Genomic DNA, 23,273 nt, shown 5'->3' on the forward strand with positions numbered 1-23,273 from the left:
ATCCCTCCGAAAATACCTCCCCTATCGAGCTCTTCGCTCTTCTACCTCTAACTCCCTCAGGGTCAGTCGTTTTTCAAAGAAAGAAGCTAGGGGTAGATCTCTGTCTTCGCTGGGGCCTCCCTCTGCAACAGCCTCCCTGCCACTCTAAAACTTGAGGAGAACGATCTCCAGTTCCGGAAGCACCTCAAGACCTTCCTCTTTGCTTCTGCCTTTGCTCCCCTGCTGATCTGTTCTCTCTTGGCACCGTGCACCTAGCCACCCTCTGTACTCCGGGCTCAGGTATCTGCTCACCCTGCCACCCTCCCACACTGCCTCTGGTCCAACCGTTGCACATGGTCTGTATCTGTACCCATACAGTCCCACCCCCCTTTTTCTTCCTCCACTTATCAGACCTACACTGTCTGCTACCTTAAACCCAGCACTTGCCAATTGCTGGCTGCGCTACCGCGGTTTGTTGCCTTTATTATTTATCTGTTTCTCCTTTGCTGGGCACTTTCCACTTCTCCCCCCTTCCGTGCACTTTTCCCCTCCCCCTCTCCCATGCGCTTGCACGTTCTCAATGTCACTGGGCCTAGTAAGATTGTTTTGTTCTCCCCTGTTCCCCTCCCTTGCCTTATCGCGCTCTGAAACACTTTTGTACTAGCGCAATAGAAATAAAATATCAATTAATTTGAATGTTAATATTGTTATTGAAAAGACACAGGAAATCTGGTTCAAAATATGGGAACCTCAATCAATGGTCAGTGGAGCAGATCTGTATGCTCCTAACCATATTTCTATTGTATTTGAATTTATTTGAAGAACAGGGATATCAAGTTCGATCAGAAATTACTTGCAAAAACATATATACAGATGGTGGATGCATTCCGCAGAAGTGTGCCTGTACAATAGCACAAAGATGAGAACAGTTAGTGAGCCATTTTTTGAAGTGAACAAAGTGTGACATAGACTAGGGTTAAAAAAAACAGGTGACTTGCAAAGATTCTGTAAAAAAAACTGAGACATGGAGACTGACTCAATTTAAAGTGACGAGGCGCCGGAATAATGCATCACTTCATTTAGTTACCTGCTCCCCTGGGAGGCAGTATCTGACAAAGGACACAGATTTTGCCATACACTGGGAATTTTCTTAATGACCCCTCGCTTCTTTGCTCATTTCAATGAGTAACTAAAGCTATGGAGACTGCCTTTAGGACCACCAGTTGTGTAATAACCAACTATAATTTATTGGGTTTTCATTTATATTCTCGAAGTGTGGCAGTACCCCTAATTTGCATATCCATTTGCTGCCCTTAAGAAAATAAGTATACACAGTTGCATTACAACCTTATCTGTATTAGGTTGAACTTTACATAGAATAGCCAGTACCGAACGAACCCCTGACCACAACTTGACGCATCTCACGGCATGTAGCCAAAAGGACATTTACTTTCTGCTTTCCCTAATTGTTTCAGTCCACATTTTGCTTTTTACAGTTTAGCCTGGACTTGGCCACTCTTGGCTTCCAGGCTTAGCAGTACCAGGGCTACTATTTTGGAATTTACTTCAGGAAACGCCATTACAGAGCCACACATCAATATTGGTGTTTCTTTTTACAATAATGCTCCCTATGTTTACAGGCACCTCGAATCTGCCTTCTGAGAAATTCTGACCCCTGACATTTGAGCTTCTGTTGGTCTAATATGCATCCAAATTCCCACAAACTCCCACTCCCTTTTCCCTTCCCTTCCTTTCCCTTCCCTTCCCTTCTCCATTTTCTGCTGAATTCCCCTGTTCGTCATACCTATAGACACTTCCCGGTTGTGGGCAACATACTATAACATCTGCACAATTCTTAGCACTTTAAGACCATTATAGTGGTCATGTGATACATCAGAAAAGATCCATAACAAAAAAATAACTATCTTTCTCCATGTATAATTTTCAAACTTTGCGGTTACTGCAGAGTGTGACTGTAGTTTCCATGATAGAAGGTATCTACTTCTCTCCAGCAAGGCATACGGACATTGCTGTGTTGCCTAGCTCAGACCCAAAAGATGAAAATGCCTTGCCCTCCTAATAGTTGTTTTTTTGCCACCTCAGTCGAAGCCTCTGCCTACAGCTCAGATTCCCCAAATTTTCTAGGATTTTGCAACTGCCCGGTTGAGGACCCAGCATAGGAGTGAACCGTGTCTGGTATAAGGTTAATGATCATCGAATGTAAAGTTCCTGGATGTTGCAGAGCGTTTAGTGTGTGTATGACTGGGGACGCTCAAGGAGCTGAATTTTAATTTAGAGTTATAGCTTTGTTTACCCCTATTCTACTCCTTCTCCTACTTCACTTGTTTTAAGGCAGTCCTAGGAATTCGATACTCTGAACTTTTTAAATTGGGCGATAGATTAAGGGTAAAATCGAGGCTGCTTGTAGAGGTTTGATATTACCTGTGAGATTTATTTTGTTCTTCACTCAACCCATAATGCGATACTGAGAACATGCCACCCCCACCCCTTTCTTACCTTCTTGCCGATAATAAGACTTTGAGTAAGACAAAAATGTGAAGTGGATACTTTAGCAAGTGCTGCAACAAGACTGCCATGGATTACTTTTATGATCAGAGTTTGGTGCACTTTATAATCTGAGTTCAAGAAAAAGGTCCTTACCTGATAACTTGAAAAAGTCACTATTTGATTACTCCTTGTGGAGAGCCTTTGGCCAGTCTCCAAACAGAAGCATTTTTCTCATTTACTTCCATTTGTGGACATTAAGGAGAAACCAGTTGAATGTATGAATTGGTATGGTAGAACTTTGAGTAACATTGAATAGTTTTTTTTAAATATAACAATTTAATTTGGTCCAGGGTTTTGTTTGTGTATGGGGGCATGGGTGGCTGTGTTGTTTGATCTTGGCAGAGTTAAGTGTTTGTCACAATGTCCTGGTTCTTGGGTGTTTCAGGCCCTTTTATGAGCAATGCCATGTTGGGCTTATCGTTCCTCTCCCACCCCCACCTCTCAGTACCTCCTCTCATGGGACATGTGCTGTTAGATTTTTTCTTTGGTATGCTACACTATGGGTGTTTCCTTTTTTGTTGTGATGTTGTTGTGCTATTCTCTACCAGGCCTTGAAATGCCATGCCATGTTTAGGTGATAGAACGTGTTGTGCAATGTTGATCTGTTAGAATCTGTGTGGTGTTCCCAAAGACATCTTTGTTGAAAATGTTAACATGAAGTTGTGCACAGCCACACACCAGTACTATCAATAACTGCTTATCTCTCTGGATCTGCCCTCATTAAATATACCCTCCTTCAAGCTGGTATATAAAAGTAGGGGATGCCCGTAAGGGTATGACAAAATGTGCAGGAAATTGATCGAGAGGGATCAGGGAGGATCAACGAGTTTAGGGAACGGGCCCCATAGCAGTATCATCAAACTGTGGGGAATAGTGGGTGGGATTGGGGGGCAAATGTTGGGAGAGGGGGTTGTAGGGGTGGGAGTTGGGAGACGGCAGGAGCATAGAGGGAAGGGGCGGACGTTACAAGGTTTTGGTTGTGAGGAATGCTATGGGAAGGGAAGGTTGCAAGAGTGGAGGGCGGCTAATCGGTAGGAATAAAGTAGAGGAGGGACGAACACAAATGTTTGAAATCACCAATCTTGGGTGCAAATGTATGGGAATGACATTTTTACGGTGTTTGTGATGTAATTGCATATACCAACAAAGATGATTTTTTTTTTTTAAAGTCTCCTCCTTCAGACATCTCAAAATGTACCCTCCTGTTTTCTGCAATCCTGATCATTTGTGTGTTTTAGCTACAACCTTTTCCCCCAACGCCTATCCCCTTCCTTCTCTATGCAGAATATGGTTTGGGTAGCCTGGGCAGTGTTACAATAACGCAAACATCCAGAAAAGCATCAGCGCTTGTATAGCAAACTCAGGTAATTTAGTGCAATAGAAAAGATGTAGAACATAACCTAATATTGACTTTTATTTATTTTCTTTTGTTATAAAATCAACTCTTGAAACGGGATAGATTTTTGTTTTTTCTACTCCATTTTAGTTGTGCAGTACACTGCTCATTTGTATGTGTTTTACACCATCCATGTCGCAAGGCAGTTAACAAATACCTGCTTTTTTCTTCATTGTTCAAAAGCAGATCACTATTACATATGGATAACCTTCTTTCCTCAAAATTCGATGTGCACATAGTTCATGAAATGGAGCCTATTATTTTAATTGAATAACATATCAACTAAAAAAGTCACAATTTAAGCTGCTTCACCCTCTCGCCTGCTGTAATTTGTAAAGAATTTGTATCGATACAGTGAAGTCCAAGCTTTCAGAAATGTTCCTGTGGATAGTTTGTAAACTCTTCCTTAATGGCCATATATAATTATTTTACCTAACAGGTTCTTTTAAACTGTGCTAGCTGCATAATGCTACATACACGTTGCATCTATCACTCATGTAATTAAAGCTGCACTTTTGTCTTTTTAGCTAAAAGTTACGGCCATTGATGAGCATCTTCAAGTTGTCTTCAGCGACAATGTTCATTTTGATAAAGATCTTCCAGAATTCAGGTATGCCTTGCACTGTGTATGCAGACAAATATGATTATACGCAAAATCCAAATTGCAATGTGCAGTACTGCCAAACATATTTTCTCGATCCAAAATTCTTGAACCAGCATCCAATCACGACACAGAATGTAATACGCACAAGATGTGTGTGCGCGTGCCAATGTATGGTATGTTTAAGTCCCTCTAGTCTTATCCTGCACACTCTTGGAAGTCTCTGTACCACAAAGTGCTGCTTAAAATTTTGCTTTACATCCAGACATCGCAAACACATGATAAATAGTCAGCGGGTCCAGAGGTGTATAACAAATCCATCCTTTGAGGGCTGAAAACATGCAAGTCTTTCAGGATATATTCTCACCAATATTCATGAGATTAATTTATATACAATGAATGTAAATGCATGATCATTTATTTCATTAATATTAACGAAGGATATTCCGAAAGCCTATCTGTTTGTGACCATGAAGTCCTGGAGTTCAACACCCAGACTTTTTCCATATCCATAGCTATTTGAATATCATAAAAGACAATCTTTCCCCAAATAGGATTCATTTCTTCAGACAAATTATATTGGAAATGCAGAAAGAGGGATATCGAATTAGAACTAAGCAGACACGGAAAATTGATAACTATATTTATTGGAAGGCATTCAGTTATTTAGTGCTATTTTAAAAATGTTCTTAGTCCTTTTGAAAAATGATTGCCTTCATATTAAACGGATCTCTGTTTCAATCAAGGAACTTGGCAAGTCTGATCGACTTGGGTTTAAGCAATGCGTGACACTGTTGGCTTTATGTCCTTTACAAAGGAGCATGGAAAGTCCCCAAGCTGCAGAGAAGTGTTTGACGATATCAGTTGCAGAATCTGTTATCGTGTAAGGGCCTTATTTAGAGGTATTACTGAAAGTGTTGCCACATATCCTAGAGACACATGGAGTTCTTGTGTAAGTCTCAGAAGTTCTCTGCAGTCAACTTCTTCGTGAGAAAAAGCACACCTAGATGTGATGGATGAATTACTTTTAATCACACACAGGATATTGCATTATGGTAAGTATTGACCTGTAATAATATAACTGTATAGGAGCCCACAATTAAATCTACCAACAATGCCAGTTCTCACGGGAGATTATTTCATAGCAGTTTCAATATATTGTATGAAACAAGAGGGTGAATGTTGGGTAAAAGCATGTTGCTCTGGTCTATCATCATTACTAGCTTTAGAATGTGTAGATTCTGCAGTTATTTTGTTTAGAAAGAAGACGCTCGCTATTAAAGCACAACAAGCCTGTACCTGACAGAATGTTCTACCCTCTATCAACCGCATCTGTGGGTGCTGCTGAACAATAGCACCCACAATCTCAGCACCCCTAGATGTACAGTCTGTCGCTACAGTAGATGGTCTACACTCTATTTTACAAACCTTGAAGGAAGCTTAATGAATTGGTAGGAATGATGTAATCTCATAATTGTCACTAACTGAGAGCCCTTGGTGAGACATCCTTCATGATGCAGTGCGGACTGAGCTAAAGGGCCATACATGGATTTGCAGACAGGCTGGTGGTCTGAGGCATAGTGTCTCACATGCACAGCCTGGCATGCCATGCATGGAAACTATGCCAGCTGCACTGGCCACCAACCTCTATTGTCCAATCCGACCTCGCCATGAAATTAAACCCTGTGAACTGTTGTCAAACCTTGTAAAGCAAACTCATAGCCATAGGCAGTAGTGCACCACGAGCGATTGGTTCCTACCTTCAATCATGACAAATGTCTTAAATTTCAGAAAGCACAAAACCCAGAGTTCCCCGGAGAAACTGCCTCCATAACATCCACACATGTACAGCTGCAGCACGTGCAACTGGCCCATAGTTAAAAACCAAAAGCAGCCCTACAAACCCCAAAAACGAAATGGGTAAAGCACCAGCCTCTGTTGAGTTTCCCCATAAAACACGAACACGTCCTGTTATGCTTTATGTGCAGATAATGAGGCGGCAGAATCAATAAGACAGAGACGAAATGCAGACCTAATCTCCTTTAATGACGGCAGAGAACTGAACCCCTTTGCGGTAACCCTGCCTCCTAACGTGCACGGTTGTGCACTCAACATAAAGAGAGGACATAATCCTCTAACACATAATCATGGTCATAAACTGAGGATGCTATATTTCACCCCCACCCCACTTAACTGAGAAAGTCCTCTTTCAGCCCATTTATTCTATCCATCTGGTGGGTCTACAAATTTTTTGGACGGACTGCGAGCAACCTGAGGGTGATCGTCTCTCTCTGTCACTGTTGTCTGTGTCTTTATCGCTGTACGAGCAACTGTCTAAGGAGTAGTCATCGGAGGGGTCACTCTCCTCGCTTTTCTGGGTTGCTTCTGTACCCATTCGTTTGAAGAACAATGAATTTCTGGTAATGGTGCCATTTGGGCTTGCTGCTGTTACCATGGATCCGTTGTCGTCGGTGACTGTCATGGGTTGTGGGTTGAATGCAGGCTTTTCCTTTGACCCTTGTGTCTGACGCACAAGTTCGTGGTCTCCTATGTGCACTTCTGCCTCTTTGGCCTTTCTCTTTGTGTCCACATACGCTTTCATTCTTTCTTTGCTTTCTCTGTCTTTTTCTCTCACCTTCAGTTCTGCATCTGCAGACGCCTCGTTGTTGGGCAGTGGGCAGATGTGGGATGGTTGGTCTTACAATTCTGCCAAACTTGAGTCCGGAGGGGCACACTCCTGTGCAGCTGTGAGGCGTGTTTCGATAGTCTCTGAGAAGCGTACCTATGGCTTGCATAAATGAGCTTTTTGTAATAGAGCACACTTGTTTCAAGTTTGCCATAAATCGTTCTACAGTGCCGTTTGCCTTTGGCCACAAGGGAGTAATTTTTCGATCGTGGAATCCAAGGTTTTCAGTGAAAGTTCTGAAGTCCTGTCCACTAAATGGTGGTCCATTGTCAGACTTTATGATGGTTGGGATGGCGTAGTCTGCAAATGTCTTGTCCAGTGCAGGGATGACGGCGTGTGCCATTGTGGAACGTATTAAGTGTACTTCCGGAAATCTGGACATTTCATCCATAACGACTAGGACGTACTTGCCATTGGACAGGGGTCAAAACATATCGACTGCCACTTCAGTCCACACTTGAGGTGGCATCACTGTCATTTTGAGGGGTTCTGGAAATGTGTGTGGTGCAACAGCTTTGCATTTGGGGCAGTTTCATAAGACCTTCTCAACTTTAGCGTCCATCTGGGGAAACCACACCTTTGTCCAGAGTTGTCTTTTGGTGGACACAATTCCTCTATGTCCACTGTGTGCCATGTTGATCACTCTGTCTTGTAGTGTCTCGGGAATGATGATTTGATCTTCTTTTAACAGCAGGCTTCTGGAGATAAAGATAATGTATGTTTGAGAAGGTGGAATAGTTGGAGTAGTTTCCTTTCTTTATCAGAGATGGCTTTTTCTTCCTGTGTCGATTCATGCCATTTCTCTTTTTGACGGTCGCGAGGATTCGGTCCTGGCGCATGCTGTCAATTATTTCAGGGATGGTGAGGGACGTGGGCAGTGCGTTGCTGACAATGTAATTGATGTATTGGTCCGCTTTACAGGACTGCAATTCCTCTTGTGCGGGAAGGGGCTATCTCGATAGGAAAGCTGCTGGGTTATTGTCTTTTTCAGGACGATACAATATTGTAAACGAATATTCTTGCAGGTGAAGTCCCCATCGTGCAATGCAAGGAGGCATTTTGGCTGTTGATTTTCCATAGATGGTTGTGAGTGCTTCATGATCCGTGATGATCGTGAATTTATGCCCGTAAAGGAACAAATGGTAGTGCTCACATGCCCAGACCACAGCTAGACTTTCTTTTTCAGGCTGGGAGTATGCACACTCCATAGAAAACAGACTGTGGCTTGTGTAGGCTACGATGCAATTGGATGCCGATGATGGAGAGCCAGGATTGAATTGGGCAAGAATCGCTCCCAAGTCAAATAGGCTTGCATCTACAGTTAACTCTGTTTCAAGATCTGGATCGTAGTAGGCGATGCATGAGGCCGATGGGATCCGTCGTTTGATTTCTTGGACGGCCTCCTCACACTTGTCTGACCATGTGAAATCCTGTCCCTTTCCTTTCAGATGCTGTAATGGTGTGCTGACGGATGCGAAGTCCTGTATGTACCGTGAACCGTAGCTGGCTATGCCTAGGAACGACTGCACTGCTGTTGTTCGGGGTGTGGGCGCCTCAACGAGTGCTTGGACTTTGTCGGGATCTGGTTGTAGTCTTTCATGCGGAAAAATATATTGAAAGAACTTAAGTTTGTCTTGCTCAATTCGCACTGTCGACATTTAGAGTCAGGTTGGTTTCTTCTAATACCATACATTCTCGACGCATGGGCTTCTTGAGTTGCTCCGAACACTAGAATGTCGTCACTGTAATTGACAAATACACCAAATGTATGAATTCTGCCTATCTTGCCCTCTTAGCAGCTAAACTAAACCCTCTTGTATTGGCTACCCCTAGGTAAGTGGAGCATCAGCGCAACCTAGCGGTAGCCATAACAAGAGGGTTTAGTTTAGCTGGTAGGAGGGCAAGATAGGCAGAATTCATACATTTGGTGTATTTGTAAACTATTTTTAATGATATTGCCTGTGTCTAATTTGTGTGATTATGATATTTAGGCTAATACCCAGGCGAGAAACCCTATGTGGTCCCACACGTTTGTTTTTTGTCACTGTAATTGAGACATCGCGGGAGGTGCTTGATTATCTGATGTATTTCAAGTTGCAAGATTTCCGCAGCGGAAGACACCCCGAACCTGAGTGGCTTGTAGTGAAATAGACCTAGGTGTGTGGAGAACGTGGTTATATAGCGGGACTCGGGGTGTAGTTGGAGCTGATGGTAGCCCTTGTTGAGGTCTAAATTTGAAAAGACCTTTGCTGCATGTAGCAGGTGCATCATGCAAGTCATTCTAGGGAACACGTGCCTCTCTTTCTCAATGGCCGTGTTGTGTGCCCACATGTCTACGTAGATGCAAATGTTTTTTCCGTTCTCTTTTTTCGAGCCAGAGACAATGGGTAACAGGGTTTGGGCCCCGTGGTATGTTCTATAATGTCTTGATTTAAAAGTGTTTGTAGCTCGTCCTCTACTTGGTTTTAATGTTTAGCGAGATTCCTCTGTAGTGTTGTGCAGCGAGTTTAAGGTCGGGTTAATGTGTAATTTGATTTGTTTTCCTTTGAGCCAGTCTAATCCTTTGAAAAGGATTGGGAACATTTTGATCATCATGTCTTTTGGGCTAGTTTAGGTCAACATGATTTGGTACATGGGTATGGCAGACTTGAAACTGAGGATGCTGCCGCCTTGCACCTCTCCTTTGACTTCATATATAATAATGTTTGCTGTTTTGACCTTGTATGAGCATGTGGCTTTGAACATGCCTTTACATTTTAGGGACGTGTTTGTGCCATAAAGGTATATATCATTGTCAGCCAGTTTCAGCGCTCTCTTACATTTGTGGCCTTGGTATGTTTCTTCATTTACTACGTTCACAGTCGCTCCTGTGTCAATCAGGAATTCCCAGGGGCTGCCGTACAATTGTAATAATAATGTTGGGCTGTATTCTGTTGAAGTCTTGTATCCTATTGCATGTACGTAGCCTCGCCTGAGGTCGCCACTGGATGACGAGGAGTTGGAGTCATTGTGATATCTTGGTGAGGCCTCTATGTATCGCAACTTGTGCTTTGTCAATCTTCTCTTTGCGTTGTCAGGCGAGTGCCTTCGTTGAGAGTCCTCTTTCCTATCCCGCTGATGCCTGGATCGATGTGGTGATTCCCTCCTTCTACTGGTTGTCCTCGCGGGAGATCTTGTCTGTCTTGATCAAGAGCTGTCTCTCCTTCTTCTTTGTTTGCTGTAGTAGGTGGGCCTTTGAAAGTATTTTGCTTTCTTGCATACTGACTGGAAATGATTCTCTCCTCCACATGTATCACAATTGTGACCAACTGCTGGGCATGGACCAATAAGGGGGAAGTTGTAACCAGACCTGTAGCACTTCTTCTGATCTTTGCTTTGTTCCCTCTCAGACACTAGGACCTGGCATAGGGGCGCACTGGACGATGTCCGCGTAATTTTGATGTTTCCTAGGCGACGGGGGCCCAACAGAAGGCAAAGCACTGCGAGTCCGCGGGCACCGGGAGCGCCGAACGGTCGGGCTCCTCGGCTGCCAGGCAGGGCGCATCCTCACCGACGCCATCAACCACGATCCAACGCTCTGGCTGGGGGAAGAGGAAATCCGAGAACCCGGCTAAGCTTCTGGAGAGGCCCCGGTCGATCTCGAAGGAACCGGCCGAAGGGGAGCCAGGCGGTGACCCTCCCCCTCAGGTGAAGGGCCCAAGCGCGCCCAAGGCGGTGAGGGCCTTGATTCACCCGGCCAAGGCATCTATTGAGGGAGTCGCTGCAGCCCTGGCAAAACCTGTGGAGACTATCCCAGTGGAGGTGACCTCGGGGCCCAGAGTTTCCCTGCCTCCGCGGAAGAAATCCTCTTTTAAGCCCATCGAAAAGACCCCCGTGAAGACCCCAGCGGAAAAAGAGGGCGAGGGCCGGTGGCCATTATGGACACGGACACAGCCTCCAAGGAGGAACTGGTAGAAGTCGAAGAGGGACTCAACAAGAATTTGGAAGAGGCCCGTTCCCATGGGAGGGATCACGACGAGGGGAACGACGAAAGCGAGGGTGGCGACGATGAGGCTCCCGTGGAAGAGGAGCAACCATTGCGCCCGTCGCGGCCCGAGCCACAGGACAACTCGGCCGCCATTTCGACAGCGATCCAAGCCTTATGAACGGAGATAAGGACCAGATTGCCCATGCCCCCGACGGACGACCCGATGGAGCCGGGCCCGTCGGGAAGCCCTCCAAGCAAGAGGAGGAGGATTCATACAGCCCTGCCTTCTCATCCCACACGGCCCTCTCAGCCTTTGTCCCCTTACCCGATTCTGAGGGATGACACGGGAACAGATACGGCCATGACAGGGACGGATAACGGCGGTGACGACGGGACGGACCTCCCGTCGCCGATTCCTCGGGCATCCCCGCCCGACGAAATTGGCTTGTTTCATGCCATGATTGCCAGGGCATCCGAGCTTTTCCAGCTCTGCCCCGAAGAGAAGAAGGGAAGGCTTCCTCTACCAGCGGCGCGAGGCCAAGAGGAAGACGGTCCTCGCGGTACCTCTGCTGGATGACATCTGGGACGAGGGTCTCTCCCTTCTCAAGAACTCGTCCACGACGCCTGCAAAGAGGGACCGGTACGAGAAGAAGTACCGGGTCTCCGATGCGGCCCCCTTGTGCCTTAGGGCGCAGCCGACCCCTAATTCGGTTATCTCAGCGGCGGCCAAGAAGAAAGCGGGGGGGCCAACGACCTCAACGTCAACTTCCCCACCGGACGGCGAAGGAAAGAAGCTGGATGCAATGGGACGACAAGTCATCTCGTCGGCGGCAACAACGATTAAGGCGGCCAACGCCCTTGCGATCATGGCCCGCTACGACAGGGAATTGTGGTACAAGATCGCCCCCCTGTTGGACTTCCTACCGGATGACAAGAGGGCAGAGGCCCTGGAGATCTTGCAGGAAGGTGAAGTGGCGTTGGACCACGCCATAACGGTGGCCACGGACATTGCCGACACCAGTTTCCGCCAGTTGGGCAACAGCGTTTGCCTTAGACGGCGAGGGTGGCTCAAGGCGACGGATTTCCGCCAGGACGTACAAGCCTTCGACGGGAACAACCTGTTTGGGAAAACAGTGGATGAGTCCCTTCAAGCCATCAAGACTGACACAGAGACGGCTCGGGCCCTAGGAGTTCTTCAGCAACGACCGCCGTCCTTTCGGAACTCCGGAGGCAAGCAAGGTGGCTCCAAGGGATTCGGCAGTGGCTCCTCTACGTACCGCCAAGCGGCCCGTTCCTCGTCACAGGAAGCCTACAGGGGACGAGGCAAGTCTGGAGGATCTCGCCGTTGTCGCCAGGGAGGCCAAGGCGGCAACGCGGCCTCCAAGCAGGACTGAACCGGCCGGTGTCGGGCCCCCACCAAAGCACCCCGGTGGGAGGCCGGCTGACGAAGTTCATCAGCGTGTGGGAGTCCATCTGCACCGACCATTGCGTGCTGGACGCCCTGGCCCAGAGGCACGCCCTCATGTTTCTGAAGAAGTGCCCCCGCATTCCACCTGTGGCCAGGAAGGAAAACCACGTCCCTCAACTTCTGCTGGAGGTAAGGGCGATGCTCAAGAAAGGTGCCATCGAGCTCGTCCCAAAGAGGCTTCGGGGCTCCGGAGTTTACTCAAGATACTTCCTTGTGAAAAAGAAGACAGGAAGATGGCGCCCCATCCTGGACCTGCGTCGACTGAACAAATACATCAAGGCACAGAAGTTCGAGATGGTGACCCTCCGGCATGTGCTGGGACAGCTGGAGGAAGGCGACTTCCACATCCCCATTCTAAAAGGACACCGAAAGTTCCTCAGGTTCGTGGTCAGGGACGGCACTACCAGCTCAAGGCCCTCCCGTTCGGATTGAAGTCGGCGCCCAGGGTGTTCTCCAAGTGCCTGGCACCGGTGTCGGCACGACTGCGCCTGCAGGGGATCCACGTCTACCCCTACCTAGACGATTGGCTCATCCTAGGAAGGACAAGGGAGCTTGCCGTAGAACACACAGCGAAGACCGTCCAGCTGCACAAGTCGCACTGTTTCTGGGAGCCAAGCCCGACACAGTGGCGCGACAGGCTTCGCCTTCGGAGGAAAGGAGAAAGGCCATCCTAGGCAAAGTGCAGCGCCTGCTGGCCACGGACGTGGCCAGGGTGAGGGTCATCAAGTCCCTCCTTGGGATGATGTCCTCTTGCATATACCTCGTTCGCCTGTGCAGGCTTCGGATGCGCCCTCTACAGGAATTCCTTGACGCCCGTTGGATCCTAGCGACGGGCAGCTTCGAGGACAGGATCCTTCTCAACGAGTCGTTCCGGCAAGCGATCCGGTGGTGGGGCACCCGTGCTCATCTGTCGGCGGGCACAGACTTTCAGACCCCGGCTCACCAGATGACGGTGACTACGGATGCCTCCCTGGAGGAGGGGTGGGGAGCACAAACCGGAGATCATCACGCGAGAGGCCTTTGGCTCCCGGAGGAGAAGCCGCTCCACATTAACATTCTGGAGCTCCGTGCAGTGTTCTGGGCCCTCGGGTCCTTTCTACCGTCCCTCAAGAGCAAGGTGGTGCTGATCTTCACAGACAACACCACCACAATGTTCTACATCAGGAAGCGGGGCGGAACCAGATCCCCCAGCACTATCCAAGGAGGCCCAGGATCTGTGGCATTGGGCCGTTGCCCAAGGGATGTTTCTGGTATCCTTTCATCTGTCAGGCATAAAAAAAAAACATCGCCGACTCACTCAGCAGGGAGCTGCGCTCGTGCCACGAGTAGGAACTGCGCCAGGATCAAGTGGATCGACTCTTCCAGCGATGGGGCAAACCCCAGATCGACCTGTTCGCGATGGCGAACCTCGGTTCGCCAGCAGGTTTCCCCAGCCGAGGAGCATGGGCAATGCTTTCTCGTTCCTCTGGGACGGCCTGTTCCTGTATGCGTTCCCTCCATTGCCGTTGCTGCTCCGACTCATCAACCAGCTCAAGAGGTCCCGGTGCAGGATGATCCTCATCGCACCGGCGTGGCTGAGGCAGATCTGGTTCCCGGACCTTCTGGACTTGTCAACGATCCCACCAGTCAAACTGCCGACAGACGCAGACCTTCTCTCCAGAGAAGGAGGCGCCATCCTTCATGAAGTCGCTGAACTTGCAGGCCTGGCTCCTGCAGCACTAGAGTTTGGAGGATACGATATCGCGGCAGACTGCAGAGGGGTTCTTGCAAAGGCCATGGCGTCCTCAACTCTCAAGTGCTACGGACATAAGTGGAAGAGGTTCTCTGTCTGGTGCCGTGCACAGAAGATTAACCCTCTGCGGATTACGGCCCCTCAAGTGTTGCAGTATCTACTGTCGCTGGCCAAGGCTGGTCTGGCTCACGCCTCCATCAAGATACATCTGGCTGCGATCTCCCGATACACCAGGACTACAGGACGGGCGTCCTTGTGGTCTCATCGCCTGGTGAAGGAATTTATGAAGGGACTATTACGATCGTTCCCGCTGGTGAAGTCCCCTGCCCTGGCGTGGGAGCTCAACGTGGTGCTGACCAGGCTCATTGGGGTGCCATTCGAGCCTCTGTATTCGGCACCGTTGAAGTTCCTGTCGTGGAAAACAGTTTTTCTTGTGATCATCACCTCTGCACGACGAGTGGCACGATTCAGGCCCTTTCCTGCAAGGCTCCATACTTGACTTTTCACAACACGATGGTGGTGCTGAGGATGCACCCCTCCTTCATGCCCAAGGTGCCGTCGGACTTTCACCTTAACGAGCCCCTGGTGTTACCAGTTTTCTTCCCGTCGCCTTCGTCGGCGGCCGAGAGGACTTTGCACTCGCTGGGTGTAGCTAGAGCGCTGAAGTTCTACGTGGACCGCACAAAGTTTTCGGAAGACGTCACAGCTGTTTGTGAACTTTGGACCTGTGAACCAAGGGGAAGGCTCTCTCGAAGGCTTCCATTTCCAGATGGCTGTCCGGCTGCATCATGCACTGTCACCGGTTGGCAAACCGACCGTTGCCCGGCCATCCGAGAGCCCATTTGACCAGAGCGATTGCTGCTATTCCGGCGTTCTTGTCTGGTGTGCCCCTGCTGGACATCTGCAGGGCTGCTACGTGGAGGTCGGAACACCATCACAAGATTCTACTGTGTCGACCGGGATTCCAGAGAGGAGTCCAGAGTCGGCCAGGCATTGCTGCGCAACCTGTTCGCTTAAGGTGAGCCTGGTGAGGAGGTAAGAGTTGCTTAATGTTGAGTTTATGTAATGCTTAATGTTGAGCCTTGCCAACTCCCGTGGTTGTACATGTGTGTACTGCTATGTATTCTTATATTCATGAGCATGTGAATCCATGCCAGACCCCAGGCTGGAGAAGGAACAAGTTACTTACCTGCGACTGTTGTTCTCCAGCATGGGTCTGGCATGGATTCACATGCGAACCCTCCCACCTACCCCTCTGCGGCTCTTCACTTGGTCATACCGCCACTTACGTGCTACCAAATCTGAGGATGGCTGCCAGAGGCGGGGCTTAGGGAGAGGGCAATCATTGGCTGGCGGCAGTATGACCCAGAGACCAGTGATTGGTTACTACTAAGAAAGACCGATCAGAAACGAAACTGATACTGATTTTTTCTTTACCGAGGATTCCCAGCCTGACGACGGGGAATATTCATGAGCATGTGAATCCATGCCAGACCCATGCTGGAGAACAACAGTTACGGGTAAGTAACTTGTTCCTTCATTTCCCTCATCACAGAAATGGGCTTCTCTGTTGGGTGCAAATTGTAAAATAAAGCCCAGATCGCTTAACAGCAGTTAAGGGGAAAGTTCCTCTTCCTGTGTTTGTCAAAAGCTCTGGAGTCTGGCTGCTTGCATTCAACAATGGATAAAGTCACAAAAGTTTCTGTTGTGACTGTAGATGTGGCATGCCGATTTAGGCCATTAAATGGAGTCTTCTGAAATGTATGGGTCAAGCCACTGGATTGAATCAGGAACCCCACCCACAGATCAACCAGACAGGTAATGGAAGACTTACCAATCATTTTGGTGGAAGGGTTTTTTCAAGCACCTCCATCATTCATTTGGGGATCTGGAAAACCTGGCTAGGAGTACACCTTCATGAGTTGCAGTGCTCCGACAAAAACACGAGCACTGCAGCAAAGTGAACGTGATCCACGTCCTTGAGAATGGTGCTGCCTGCCCATATTTTGTTAGGACTGCAGCCCTTCAAAGCCCATGGCTTGTGCTGCACATGCTATTACATATTAATTAGCCAGTATTCCCTTGAAGATGGGGTTGATAAAACACCCTACAAGAGCTAGTTGTGGGGCTACATCAGTCCCCTATATCCAGGCATAAATTCAATGATACTTCCTGGCCCCCCTCGTCCACCACCTCCCCTCATGACGTCACAGACCTTCCCACACCACCCCACAGTTACGATTAGAAGCATTATGTGATTATGCTGACCACTTCTTATTCTGCCATTGGTCAGCAACCGGCGAACACACCAGACACCCTGAGCTTGGCATAGGGGAGACATTCACACGGCATCCAACCAATAAGGTGCCCCGCGGACATCAGCAAGGGCAGAAAACACTGTTGCATCTCCCTTTGTGATTGGTTGCCCAGTGCTCTTCCCCTCGCCCCACAGCCCTCTTCCCAGGATCACCTGCCAGGGGGCAATTTGAAACCGTGCACCTCAATGGGGTGTAATTTTATTTGACTGTGTTTTAATTTCTAACTCCCTACAAGTTCCAAGTGAGCCTCCAGGTGCCTCGCTCGTTTGCCTTGAAATTATCTGCTAGTCCCATTCTGCAGCAGCTCTGTTCTCCTTGGAACTGTCAGCTTGCAAATTTCTCCAACACACTGCCTTTTCGCAGCCACAGGCCTCAGGTCCAGGGTTAACATGAATTTCTCGAGCGCTCAGCAAAGTGTTTCACTTAACTGGGGCCTATACTAAAATGGGTATTCTATAGTTCACATCGTTCTACTACACTATCCCCTTAACCCACTACTCCTGCCCCGTATCCCTAACCCCTGCATGACCCTCTTCCCCATGTTTCACTCTGTGCCCCCCCAATCCCTCTTTCTCCCATGGACTTCTCCTGCTGCACCATTGCACCCCTGATCAGTGACGTAATTGATAGGTGCTCCTCCCCTTGGCAGTGCTAAATTTGCACCTTTACTGCAATTCCATCCCTCTATCCATCTCACTCGCTCTCCATTCCCATCCCTCCATCCACCTCACTTACCATTCATTCCCTCCCTCACATCTCACCATTACAATCCCTCCATCTCACTCGCCATTCACATCCATCTCACTCACTCGCCATATCCATCTCACTCACCATATCCATCCACCCATCTCATCCCTCACTCCCCAGTCATCCCTCCCTCCCTCTCTATTCCTCCATCCATCCAGTCACCCATTCCCATCCCTCCCCCTATCCATCTCACTCGCTCAGCATTCCCATCCCATCCTCCATCCCAGCCATTCACCATTCCTGCATCCATCCATCCATCCATCTTGCTCTATCCATTCCCATCTCTCCAGCCACCCATCTCACTCCATTTTCCTCCCCATCCATCTCACTCTCACCATTCTGATCTCTCCATCCATCTCATTCTCTTGCCATTTCGACCCCTCTATCCTTCTCACTCTTTTTCACTCATCCATGATATGATTTGATATTTATAATGCGCTTAATACCCAGAGGTTTCTAAGCGCGGACCCGAGGATTGAACCCGTGGTGCTCTGCATCGTCTTGCTTCTAAGGCGAGCGCGTTGCCTCTGAGCTATCCATCCATTTTAAACTCTCATTTACCATTTACATCCTTACCTCCATTCATCACTCTTTCACCATTCCCCTCCCTCCATCTCTCACCATTCCCATTTCTCTATCCATCTCTCATTTTTCCCATCCATCTCATGCTCATCCTTCCCTCTCCCCCTCCCTCCATTCATCCCACTCACTTGTCATATCCATCCATCCCATTTTTACCATTTCCATCTGTCCATCCATCCAACTCTTAATTGCCATTACCATCCCCATCCATCCCACTCTCACCATGTCCGTCTCTCTATCCATCTCACTGTCACCATTTTCATCCTTTCATCATCTCTCACCATTCCCAGCCATACATCCCACTCTCACCATTTCCATCCATCCCTCTTACCATGACCCTCACTTCATCCATATATCCATCTAACCATTCCTGTCCCTTCCGCTATCTCATCTTTGCCATTCATCCATCCATCTTAAACTCTCACTTGACGTTCCCATCTCCACCTCCATTCCTACATTCATCTGACTTGCACCACTTCCATCCCTCCATTGATTCCTCCATCCATCTCTCACCATTCCCGTCCCTCCATCTCTCACCATTCCCGTCTCTCCATCCATCTCACCCTCACCATTACCATTTCTCCATCATCTCAATCAACATTGCCATGCCTCCAGCCACCCATCTCTCACCATGTCATCCCTCAACCATTACACTGTGACCATTCCGATCCCTCCCACTATTCCCATCGCTGCTCCACCCATCTCACTCTCACCATGCCCATCCCTCTATCTATCCATCTCACTCTCTCAACATTCCATCCCAGCACCGATCTCACTCCCTCCCCATTCCTATCCTTCCCTCCAGCCATTGCATTTGCTCATTCCGATCCCTCCAGCCAACTCACTGTCACTGTTCCATCCTCCCTCACCATTCTCATTCCTCATCCATCTCTCTCACCGTTCCCATCCCTCCATGTCACTCAACATTGCCATTCCTCCCTGCATCCACCTCATTCTCACCATTCCATTCCCTTCTCTCCATTTCCAAGTAGTTCCACCACCATTCAGATCCCTTCCTCCATCTCATTCTCTCACCATTTCGATACCTTCATCCATCTCACTCTCACACCAATCCATCCCTCATTTTAATCTTGCCAGTCCCCATCCTTACCTCCATCTCACTCCCACCATGCCTGTCCCTTTAACCATCTCACTCACCATTTCCATCCCTCCCTCCATCCATTCAAGTCTCACCATTCGCATCTCTCCATCACGCACTCACTATTTCCATTTACCACATCATGTAACTCTCAACGTTCCCATATTTCATTCCCTCCATCTCACCATTCCCATCTATCCATCAGTCTCACTCTGTCACCATATCCACTCATCCATGCTTTTCACGTACCATATCCATCCATACTTCTCACCCACCATACCCATCAACCGCCTTACTATCCATATCCATCCGTTCAGCTCACTAACAATATACATCCATCTATTTCACTCACCATATCATCCATCCCTCTCACCATATCAATCACCCATCCATCCCACTCAGCATATCCATCATCCACCCATCTCACTCACCATATTCATCATCCATCCCTCTCACTCACCATATTCATCATCCATCCCTCTCACTCACCATATTCATCATCCATCCATCTCACTCACCATTCCATCCCTTCATCCATCTCACTCACCATTCCACCCCTTCATCCATCTCACTCATCATTCCATCCCTTCCTCCATCCATCTCAGTCACCATTTCCATCCCTTCCTCCATCTCACTCACCATTCCATCCCTTCATCCATCTCTCACCATTTCCATCCCTCCCTTCCATCTCTCACCATTTCCATTCCTTCCTCCATCCATGTCAGTCACTATTTCCATCCCTCTATCCATCTCATTCTTACTCACCATGTCCATAGCTCCATCCACCCTACTCTCTATCGCCATTACCATCCATCCTCCTTTCACCATTCCCACTCCTCCATTCATTCCACTCACCATTCCCATCCCTCCATTCATCTTGCACACCATTCTGTGACAAATCTGGACTATTTGTTCCTTCTACCCAGGGGGGAGCCTCCCCTTTTGAGGCTAGGGAGTTAATCCCACTCAGCAAGACCCTCCCTAAGGTTCTGGGAAAGTGGGACCGTTCTGGGAAAGTGGGACCTCACTGGGACTGACTCCCCTCTCGGGAACATGAACTCCTATTCTTATGAGGGACAACTCCCTATCAAGAATACATTGTCTGCATCTATGGGAATCAAAAGGACTGATGATAATTGTGTTTTAGATTCATATAGCCGTGGCATTACTTCAATCTCTTTGGCTTCAGGTAATGCTGGATTCACCCAAATGATCTGTGTGGACATATACCTCCCTAGTAGGTAGAAAGACAAACCTTACAAAAGCACATAAGAAATGTTAGGTTAGCTGGGCAATCTCAACTTCACAAATGTACCTTTGTGAACCGACCCATGATATCACCAGTGACGTGTGACAAATCCAGGGAATTCATCCCTTCTCCCCAGGGGCAGGCACCCTCTGAGACTAGACTACGCAATATCTGCCCTAGGGAACAGTGCATGCGGGATACCAAGGGGGATGTGCCGGCCAGATACCACTCTCTGGCCAGCCTACCTTGGCCCTCCTCCTATCCCCACCTGCGAGGCCAAGAACCTTGGTGTCACCTTTGATTCCACACTCTCCTTCTCCGCCCAAATCGCTCATGTATCAAAAAAGTCAAACTTCCTACTGCACCTTCTCAGAGGTACTCTTGCTTTCCTCTCATTCACCCAGAAGCTCACTGTCTCCCAAGCTCTGGTTCTCTCTAGGTTGGACTATTGCAACAGCCTCTTTCTTAATCTACCTGCCTCTACTCTCCGCCCTTTGCAACTTATCCAGAACAGGACTGCGAGACTTGTCCTTGGCCTCAAGCCCTGGGATCGTGTATCTCCAGCTCTGAAATCTCTCCATTGGCTCCCAGTGGATGCAAGGATTAAATTCAAAACCCTCTGCATTGTCTACAAGGCTTTCTGGGGTTGAGTCCAACATACCTTCAGCTATCCCTCCACAAATACCTCCCATCTCGAGCACTCCTCTACCTCTAACTCCCTAAGGGTTAGTTGTTTCTCCAAGAAACGAGCTGGGGGTAGATCTGTCTTTGGCTGGGGCCTCCCTCTGGAACAGCCTCCCTGCCACTCTAAAACTTGAGGAGAACCATCTCCGGTTCCGGAAGCACATCAAGACCTTCCTATATGCCTCTGCGTTCTCCCCTTCTCTCCCCTGCTGATTCTACTCTGCCTCTGCACCATGAACCTGGCCACCCTTTGTCCTCCGGGCCCAGGTACCTGCTCATCTTGCCACCCTCATGCACTGCCTCTGGGCCACCCCTTGCACTGGGGTTTGTATCTGTACCCATACAGCCCCCCCGTTTTCTTCCTGCACTTATCCGACCTACCCTGCCTGCTGCCTTAAACCCAGCACTTGCCACTTGCCGGCTGCACTCCCATTGTTTGTTGCCTTTTTATTTATTCATTTATTATTATTTCTGTTTTTTTTCCTCCTCGCTCCGCACTCTCCTTTTTGTTTCCCTTCAATGCACTTCTCCCCTCCCCTTCTACCCTGCCCTTGCGCATTCTCAATATCACTGGGCCTAGTAAGATCGTTGTTTTTGTCCTCCCCTGTTCCCCTACCCTTGCCTTGTCGCCCTCAAACACTTGTGAATGAGCGCGATCAAAATAAAATATCAATATCAATGAACCTCCCCCAATCCCCTTCTGGGGATCAGGAATGCCCAAGTAAGGATTCCATCCCACTTCACTTCAAAGTACCTCCATGTTCTATAATCTATCTATAATTTTCTTATATTGCACCAAACGCCCAAAGGCCTCAGTGCGCTCACAAGAGAGACAAACGTAAAAACAGAAATGGAGGAAACAGGGTGAAGTCCATAGGATCAGAGGAGAAAGTGTGTAAAGAATTTATCTATCCCCATGTCAAATAGTAATGTTTTAAGTTGTTTCTTAAATCTAGTTATTGAGGCACATGCTCATAGTTCCTTAGGCAATGAGTTCCAAATGGTAGGTTCCCACGCATTAAAGCCTGCACCACCAAATTTAATTTTTATAAGGCTTTACTTGGTTCAACAGTAAAGAAAAACCTTTTGCCTTGAATTGACTTTTAAAACCATAAGGTAAGCATTGTACGTCATATGCAAAAGGGAAAAACTAAAAATGAAAAACAAGAAGGTTATGAACAATAAAATTGGAAAGAAAGTAGAGACAAATGGAAAACCAAAGAGACCAGGTTAATTCTTAAATCTTCAGGCCTTGATCCAAAGTCGTCCTTAGTGCCTTCCTAGGCCACTTCTCCCTGATTTAACCCGAGCTTGATTCATAAAAAGATTTCAGACAACAATTTCACCAAGGCCAGGGTGAGTGAAATGTGGTTACCCCTTTGAAGTTCCAACCACCAGTCCTCTGCTGGTCTTCCTACATAGATCTTCGAGAATTCTAACATGAGTTGACATCTTTTGTCCTACCATTTCCGGACAGAATAAGACCAGGTGTTTTAATGACCCAACAATTCCCTCAGACCGGCATAATCTGCATACAAGTTTTGGGGGGAAGGGCATTTGACCACACACTGAGTATTTCACCAGTTGGCAAGTAGGTTCAGTCTAAATCTGAAATAGTAATCTCTAAAATACCAGTTCGGAAATTGTTTGAGGTATTTTGTGAATGTGTTTAACTTCCTCAGCTCGGGGCCTGGTCTACCAAACATTTTCAACCCTTGTCTTTCTTATTGAGTTACGATCCAGTCACTGGTGTATAATTTCCATTTGATTTTGTCTGGGTTCTCTATTAGGGTTTGGTTGGTTTCTCCCAAATCGACAATTATCGCTTGGCAAATCGATTGCCATTCAAGTAATGTGGATTCGTTGTTTTTATGTATTGCTTCTTTTAATGTTGCAAATCCTCCACTGTCTGTTGCAATCATTTCTGTAAATAGCCAGAGACTTCCAGGTGACTATGGTCTTCATAGCCGTCAAACCCACCTCCATACGTAGGGCTTGAATTGGTGTACCAATTGGAACTCTCAGCACTCTTTTCCAGAAAATTCCTTCGATGATGGACCAATTTTCTTGGCGAAAGGAAAATACTGTTTCAGCACCATACATTAGTATTGGGAGTACTTTCATCCAGTAGAAGTCAATAAGAGGTCTTAGCGTAAAACCACAGTATTTTTTTTCATCAACAGCCAACCTTGATTGG

General features: G+C 47.7%; 1 protein-coding gene across 4 annotated transcripts in view; it reads left to right on the forward strand.

The window, feature by feature from the left end:
• XYLB (xylulokinase) overlaps nt 1-23,273 on the forward strand; it is a 1,749,028-nt gene that overhangs the window by 72,098 nt on the left and 1,653,657 nt on the right. For all 4 annotated transcript variants that reach the window (XM_069647728.1, XM_069647731.1, XM_069647730.1 and 1 more), the window contains exon 2: nt 4,471-4,553. In XM_069647728.1, coding sequence (XP_069503829.1) covers nt 4,471-4,553 — 83 coding nt within the window. The remainder of the gene's footprint in view (nt 1-4,470; nt 4,554-23,273) is intronic.

The sequence above is a fragment of the Ambystoma mexicanum genome, chromosome 2q (genome assembly GCF_040938575.1).
Source record: "Ambystoma mexicanum isolate Mex_15411 chromosome 2q, UKY_AmexF1_1, whole genome shotgun sequence".
Taxonomy (NCBI): Eukaryota; Metazoa; Chordata; class Amphibia; order Caudata; family Ambystomatidae; genus Ambystoma; species Ambystoma mexicanum.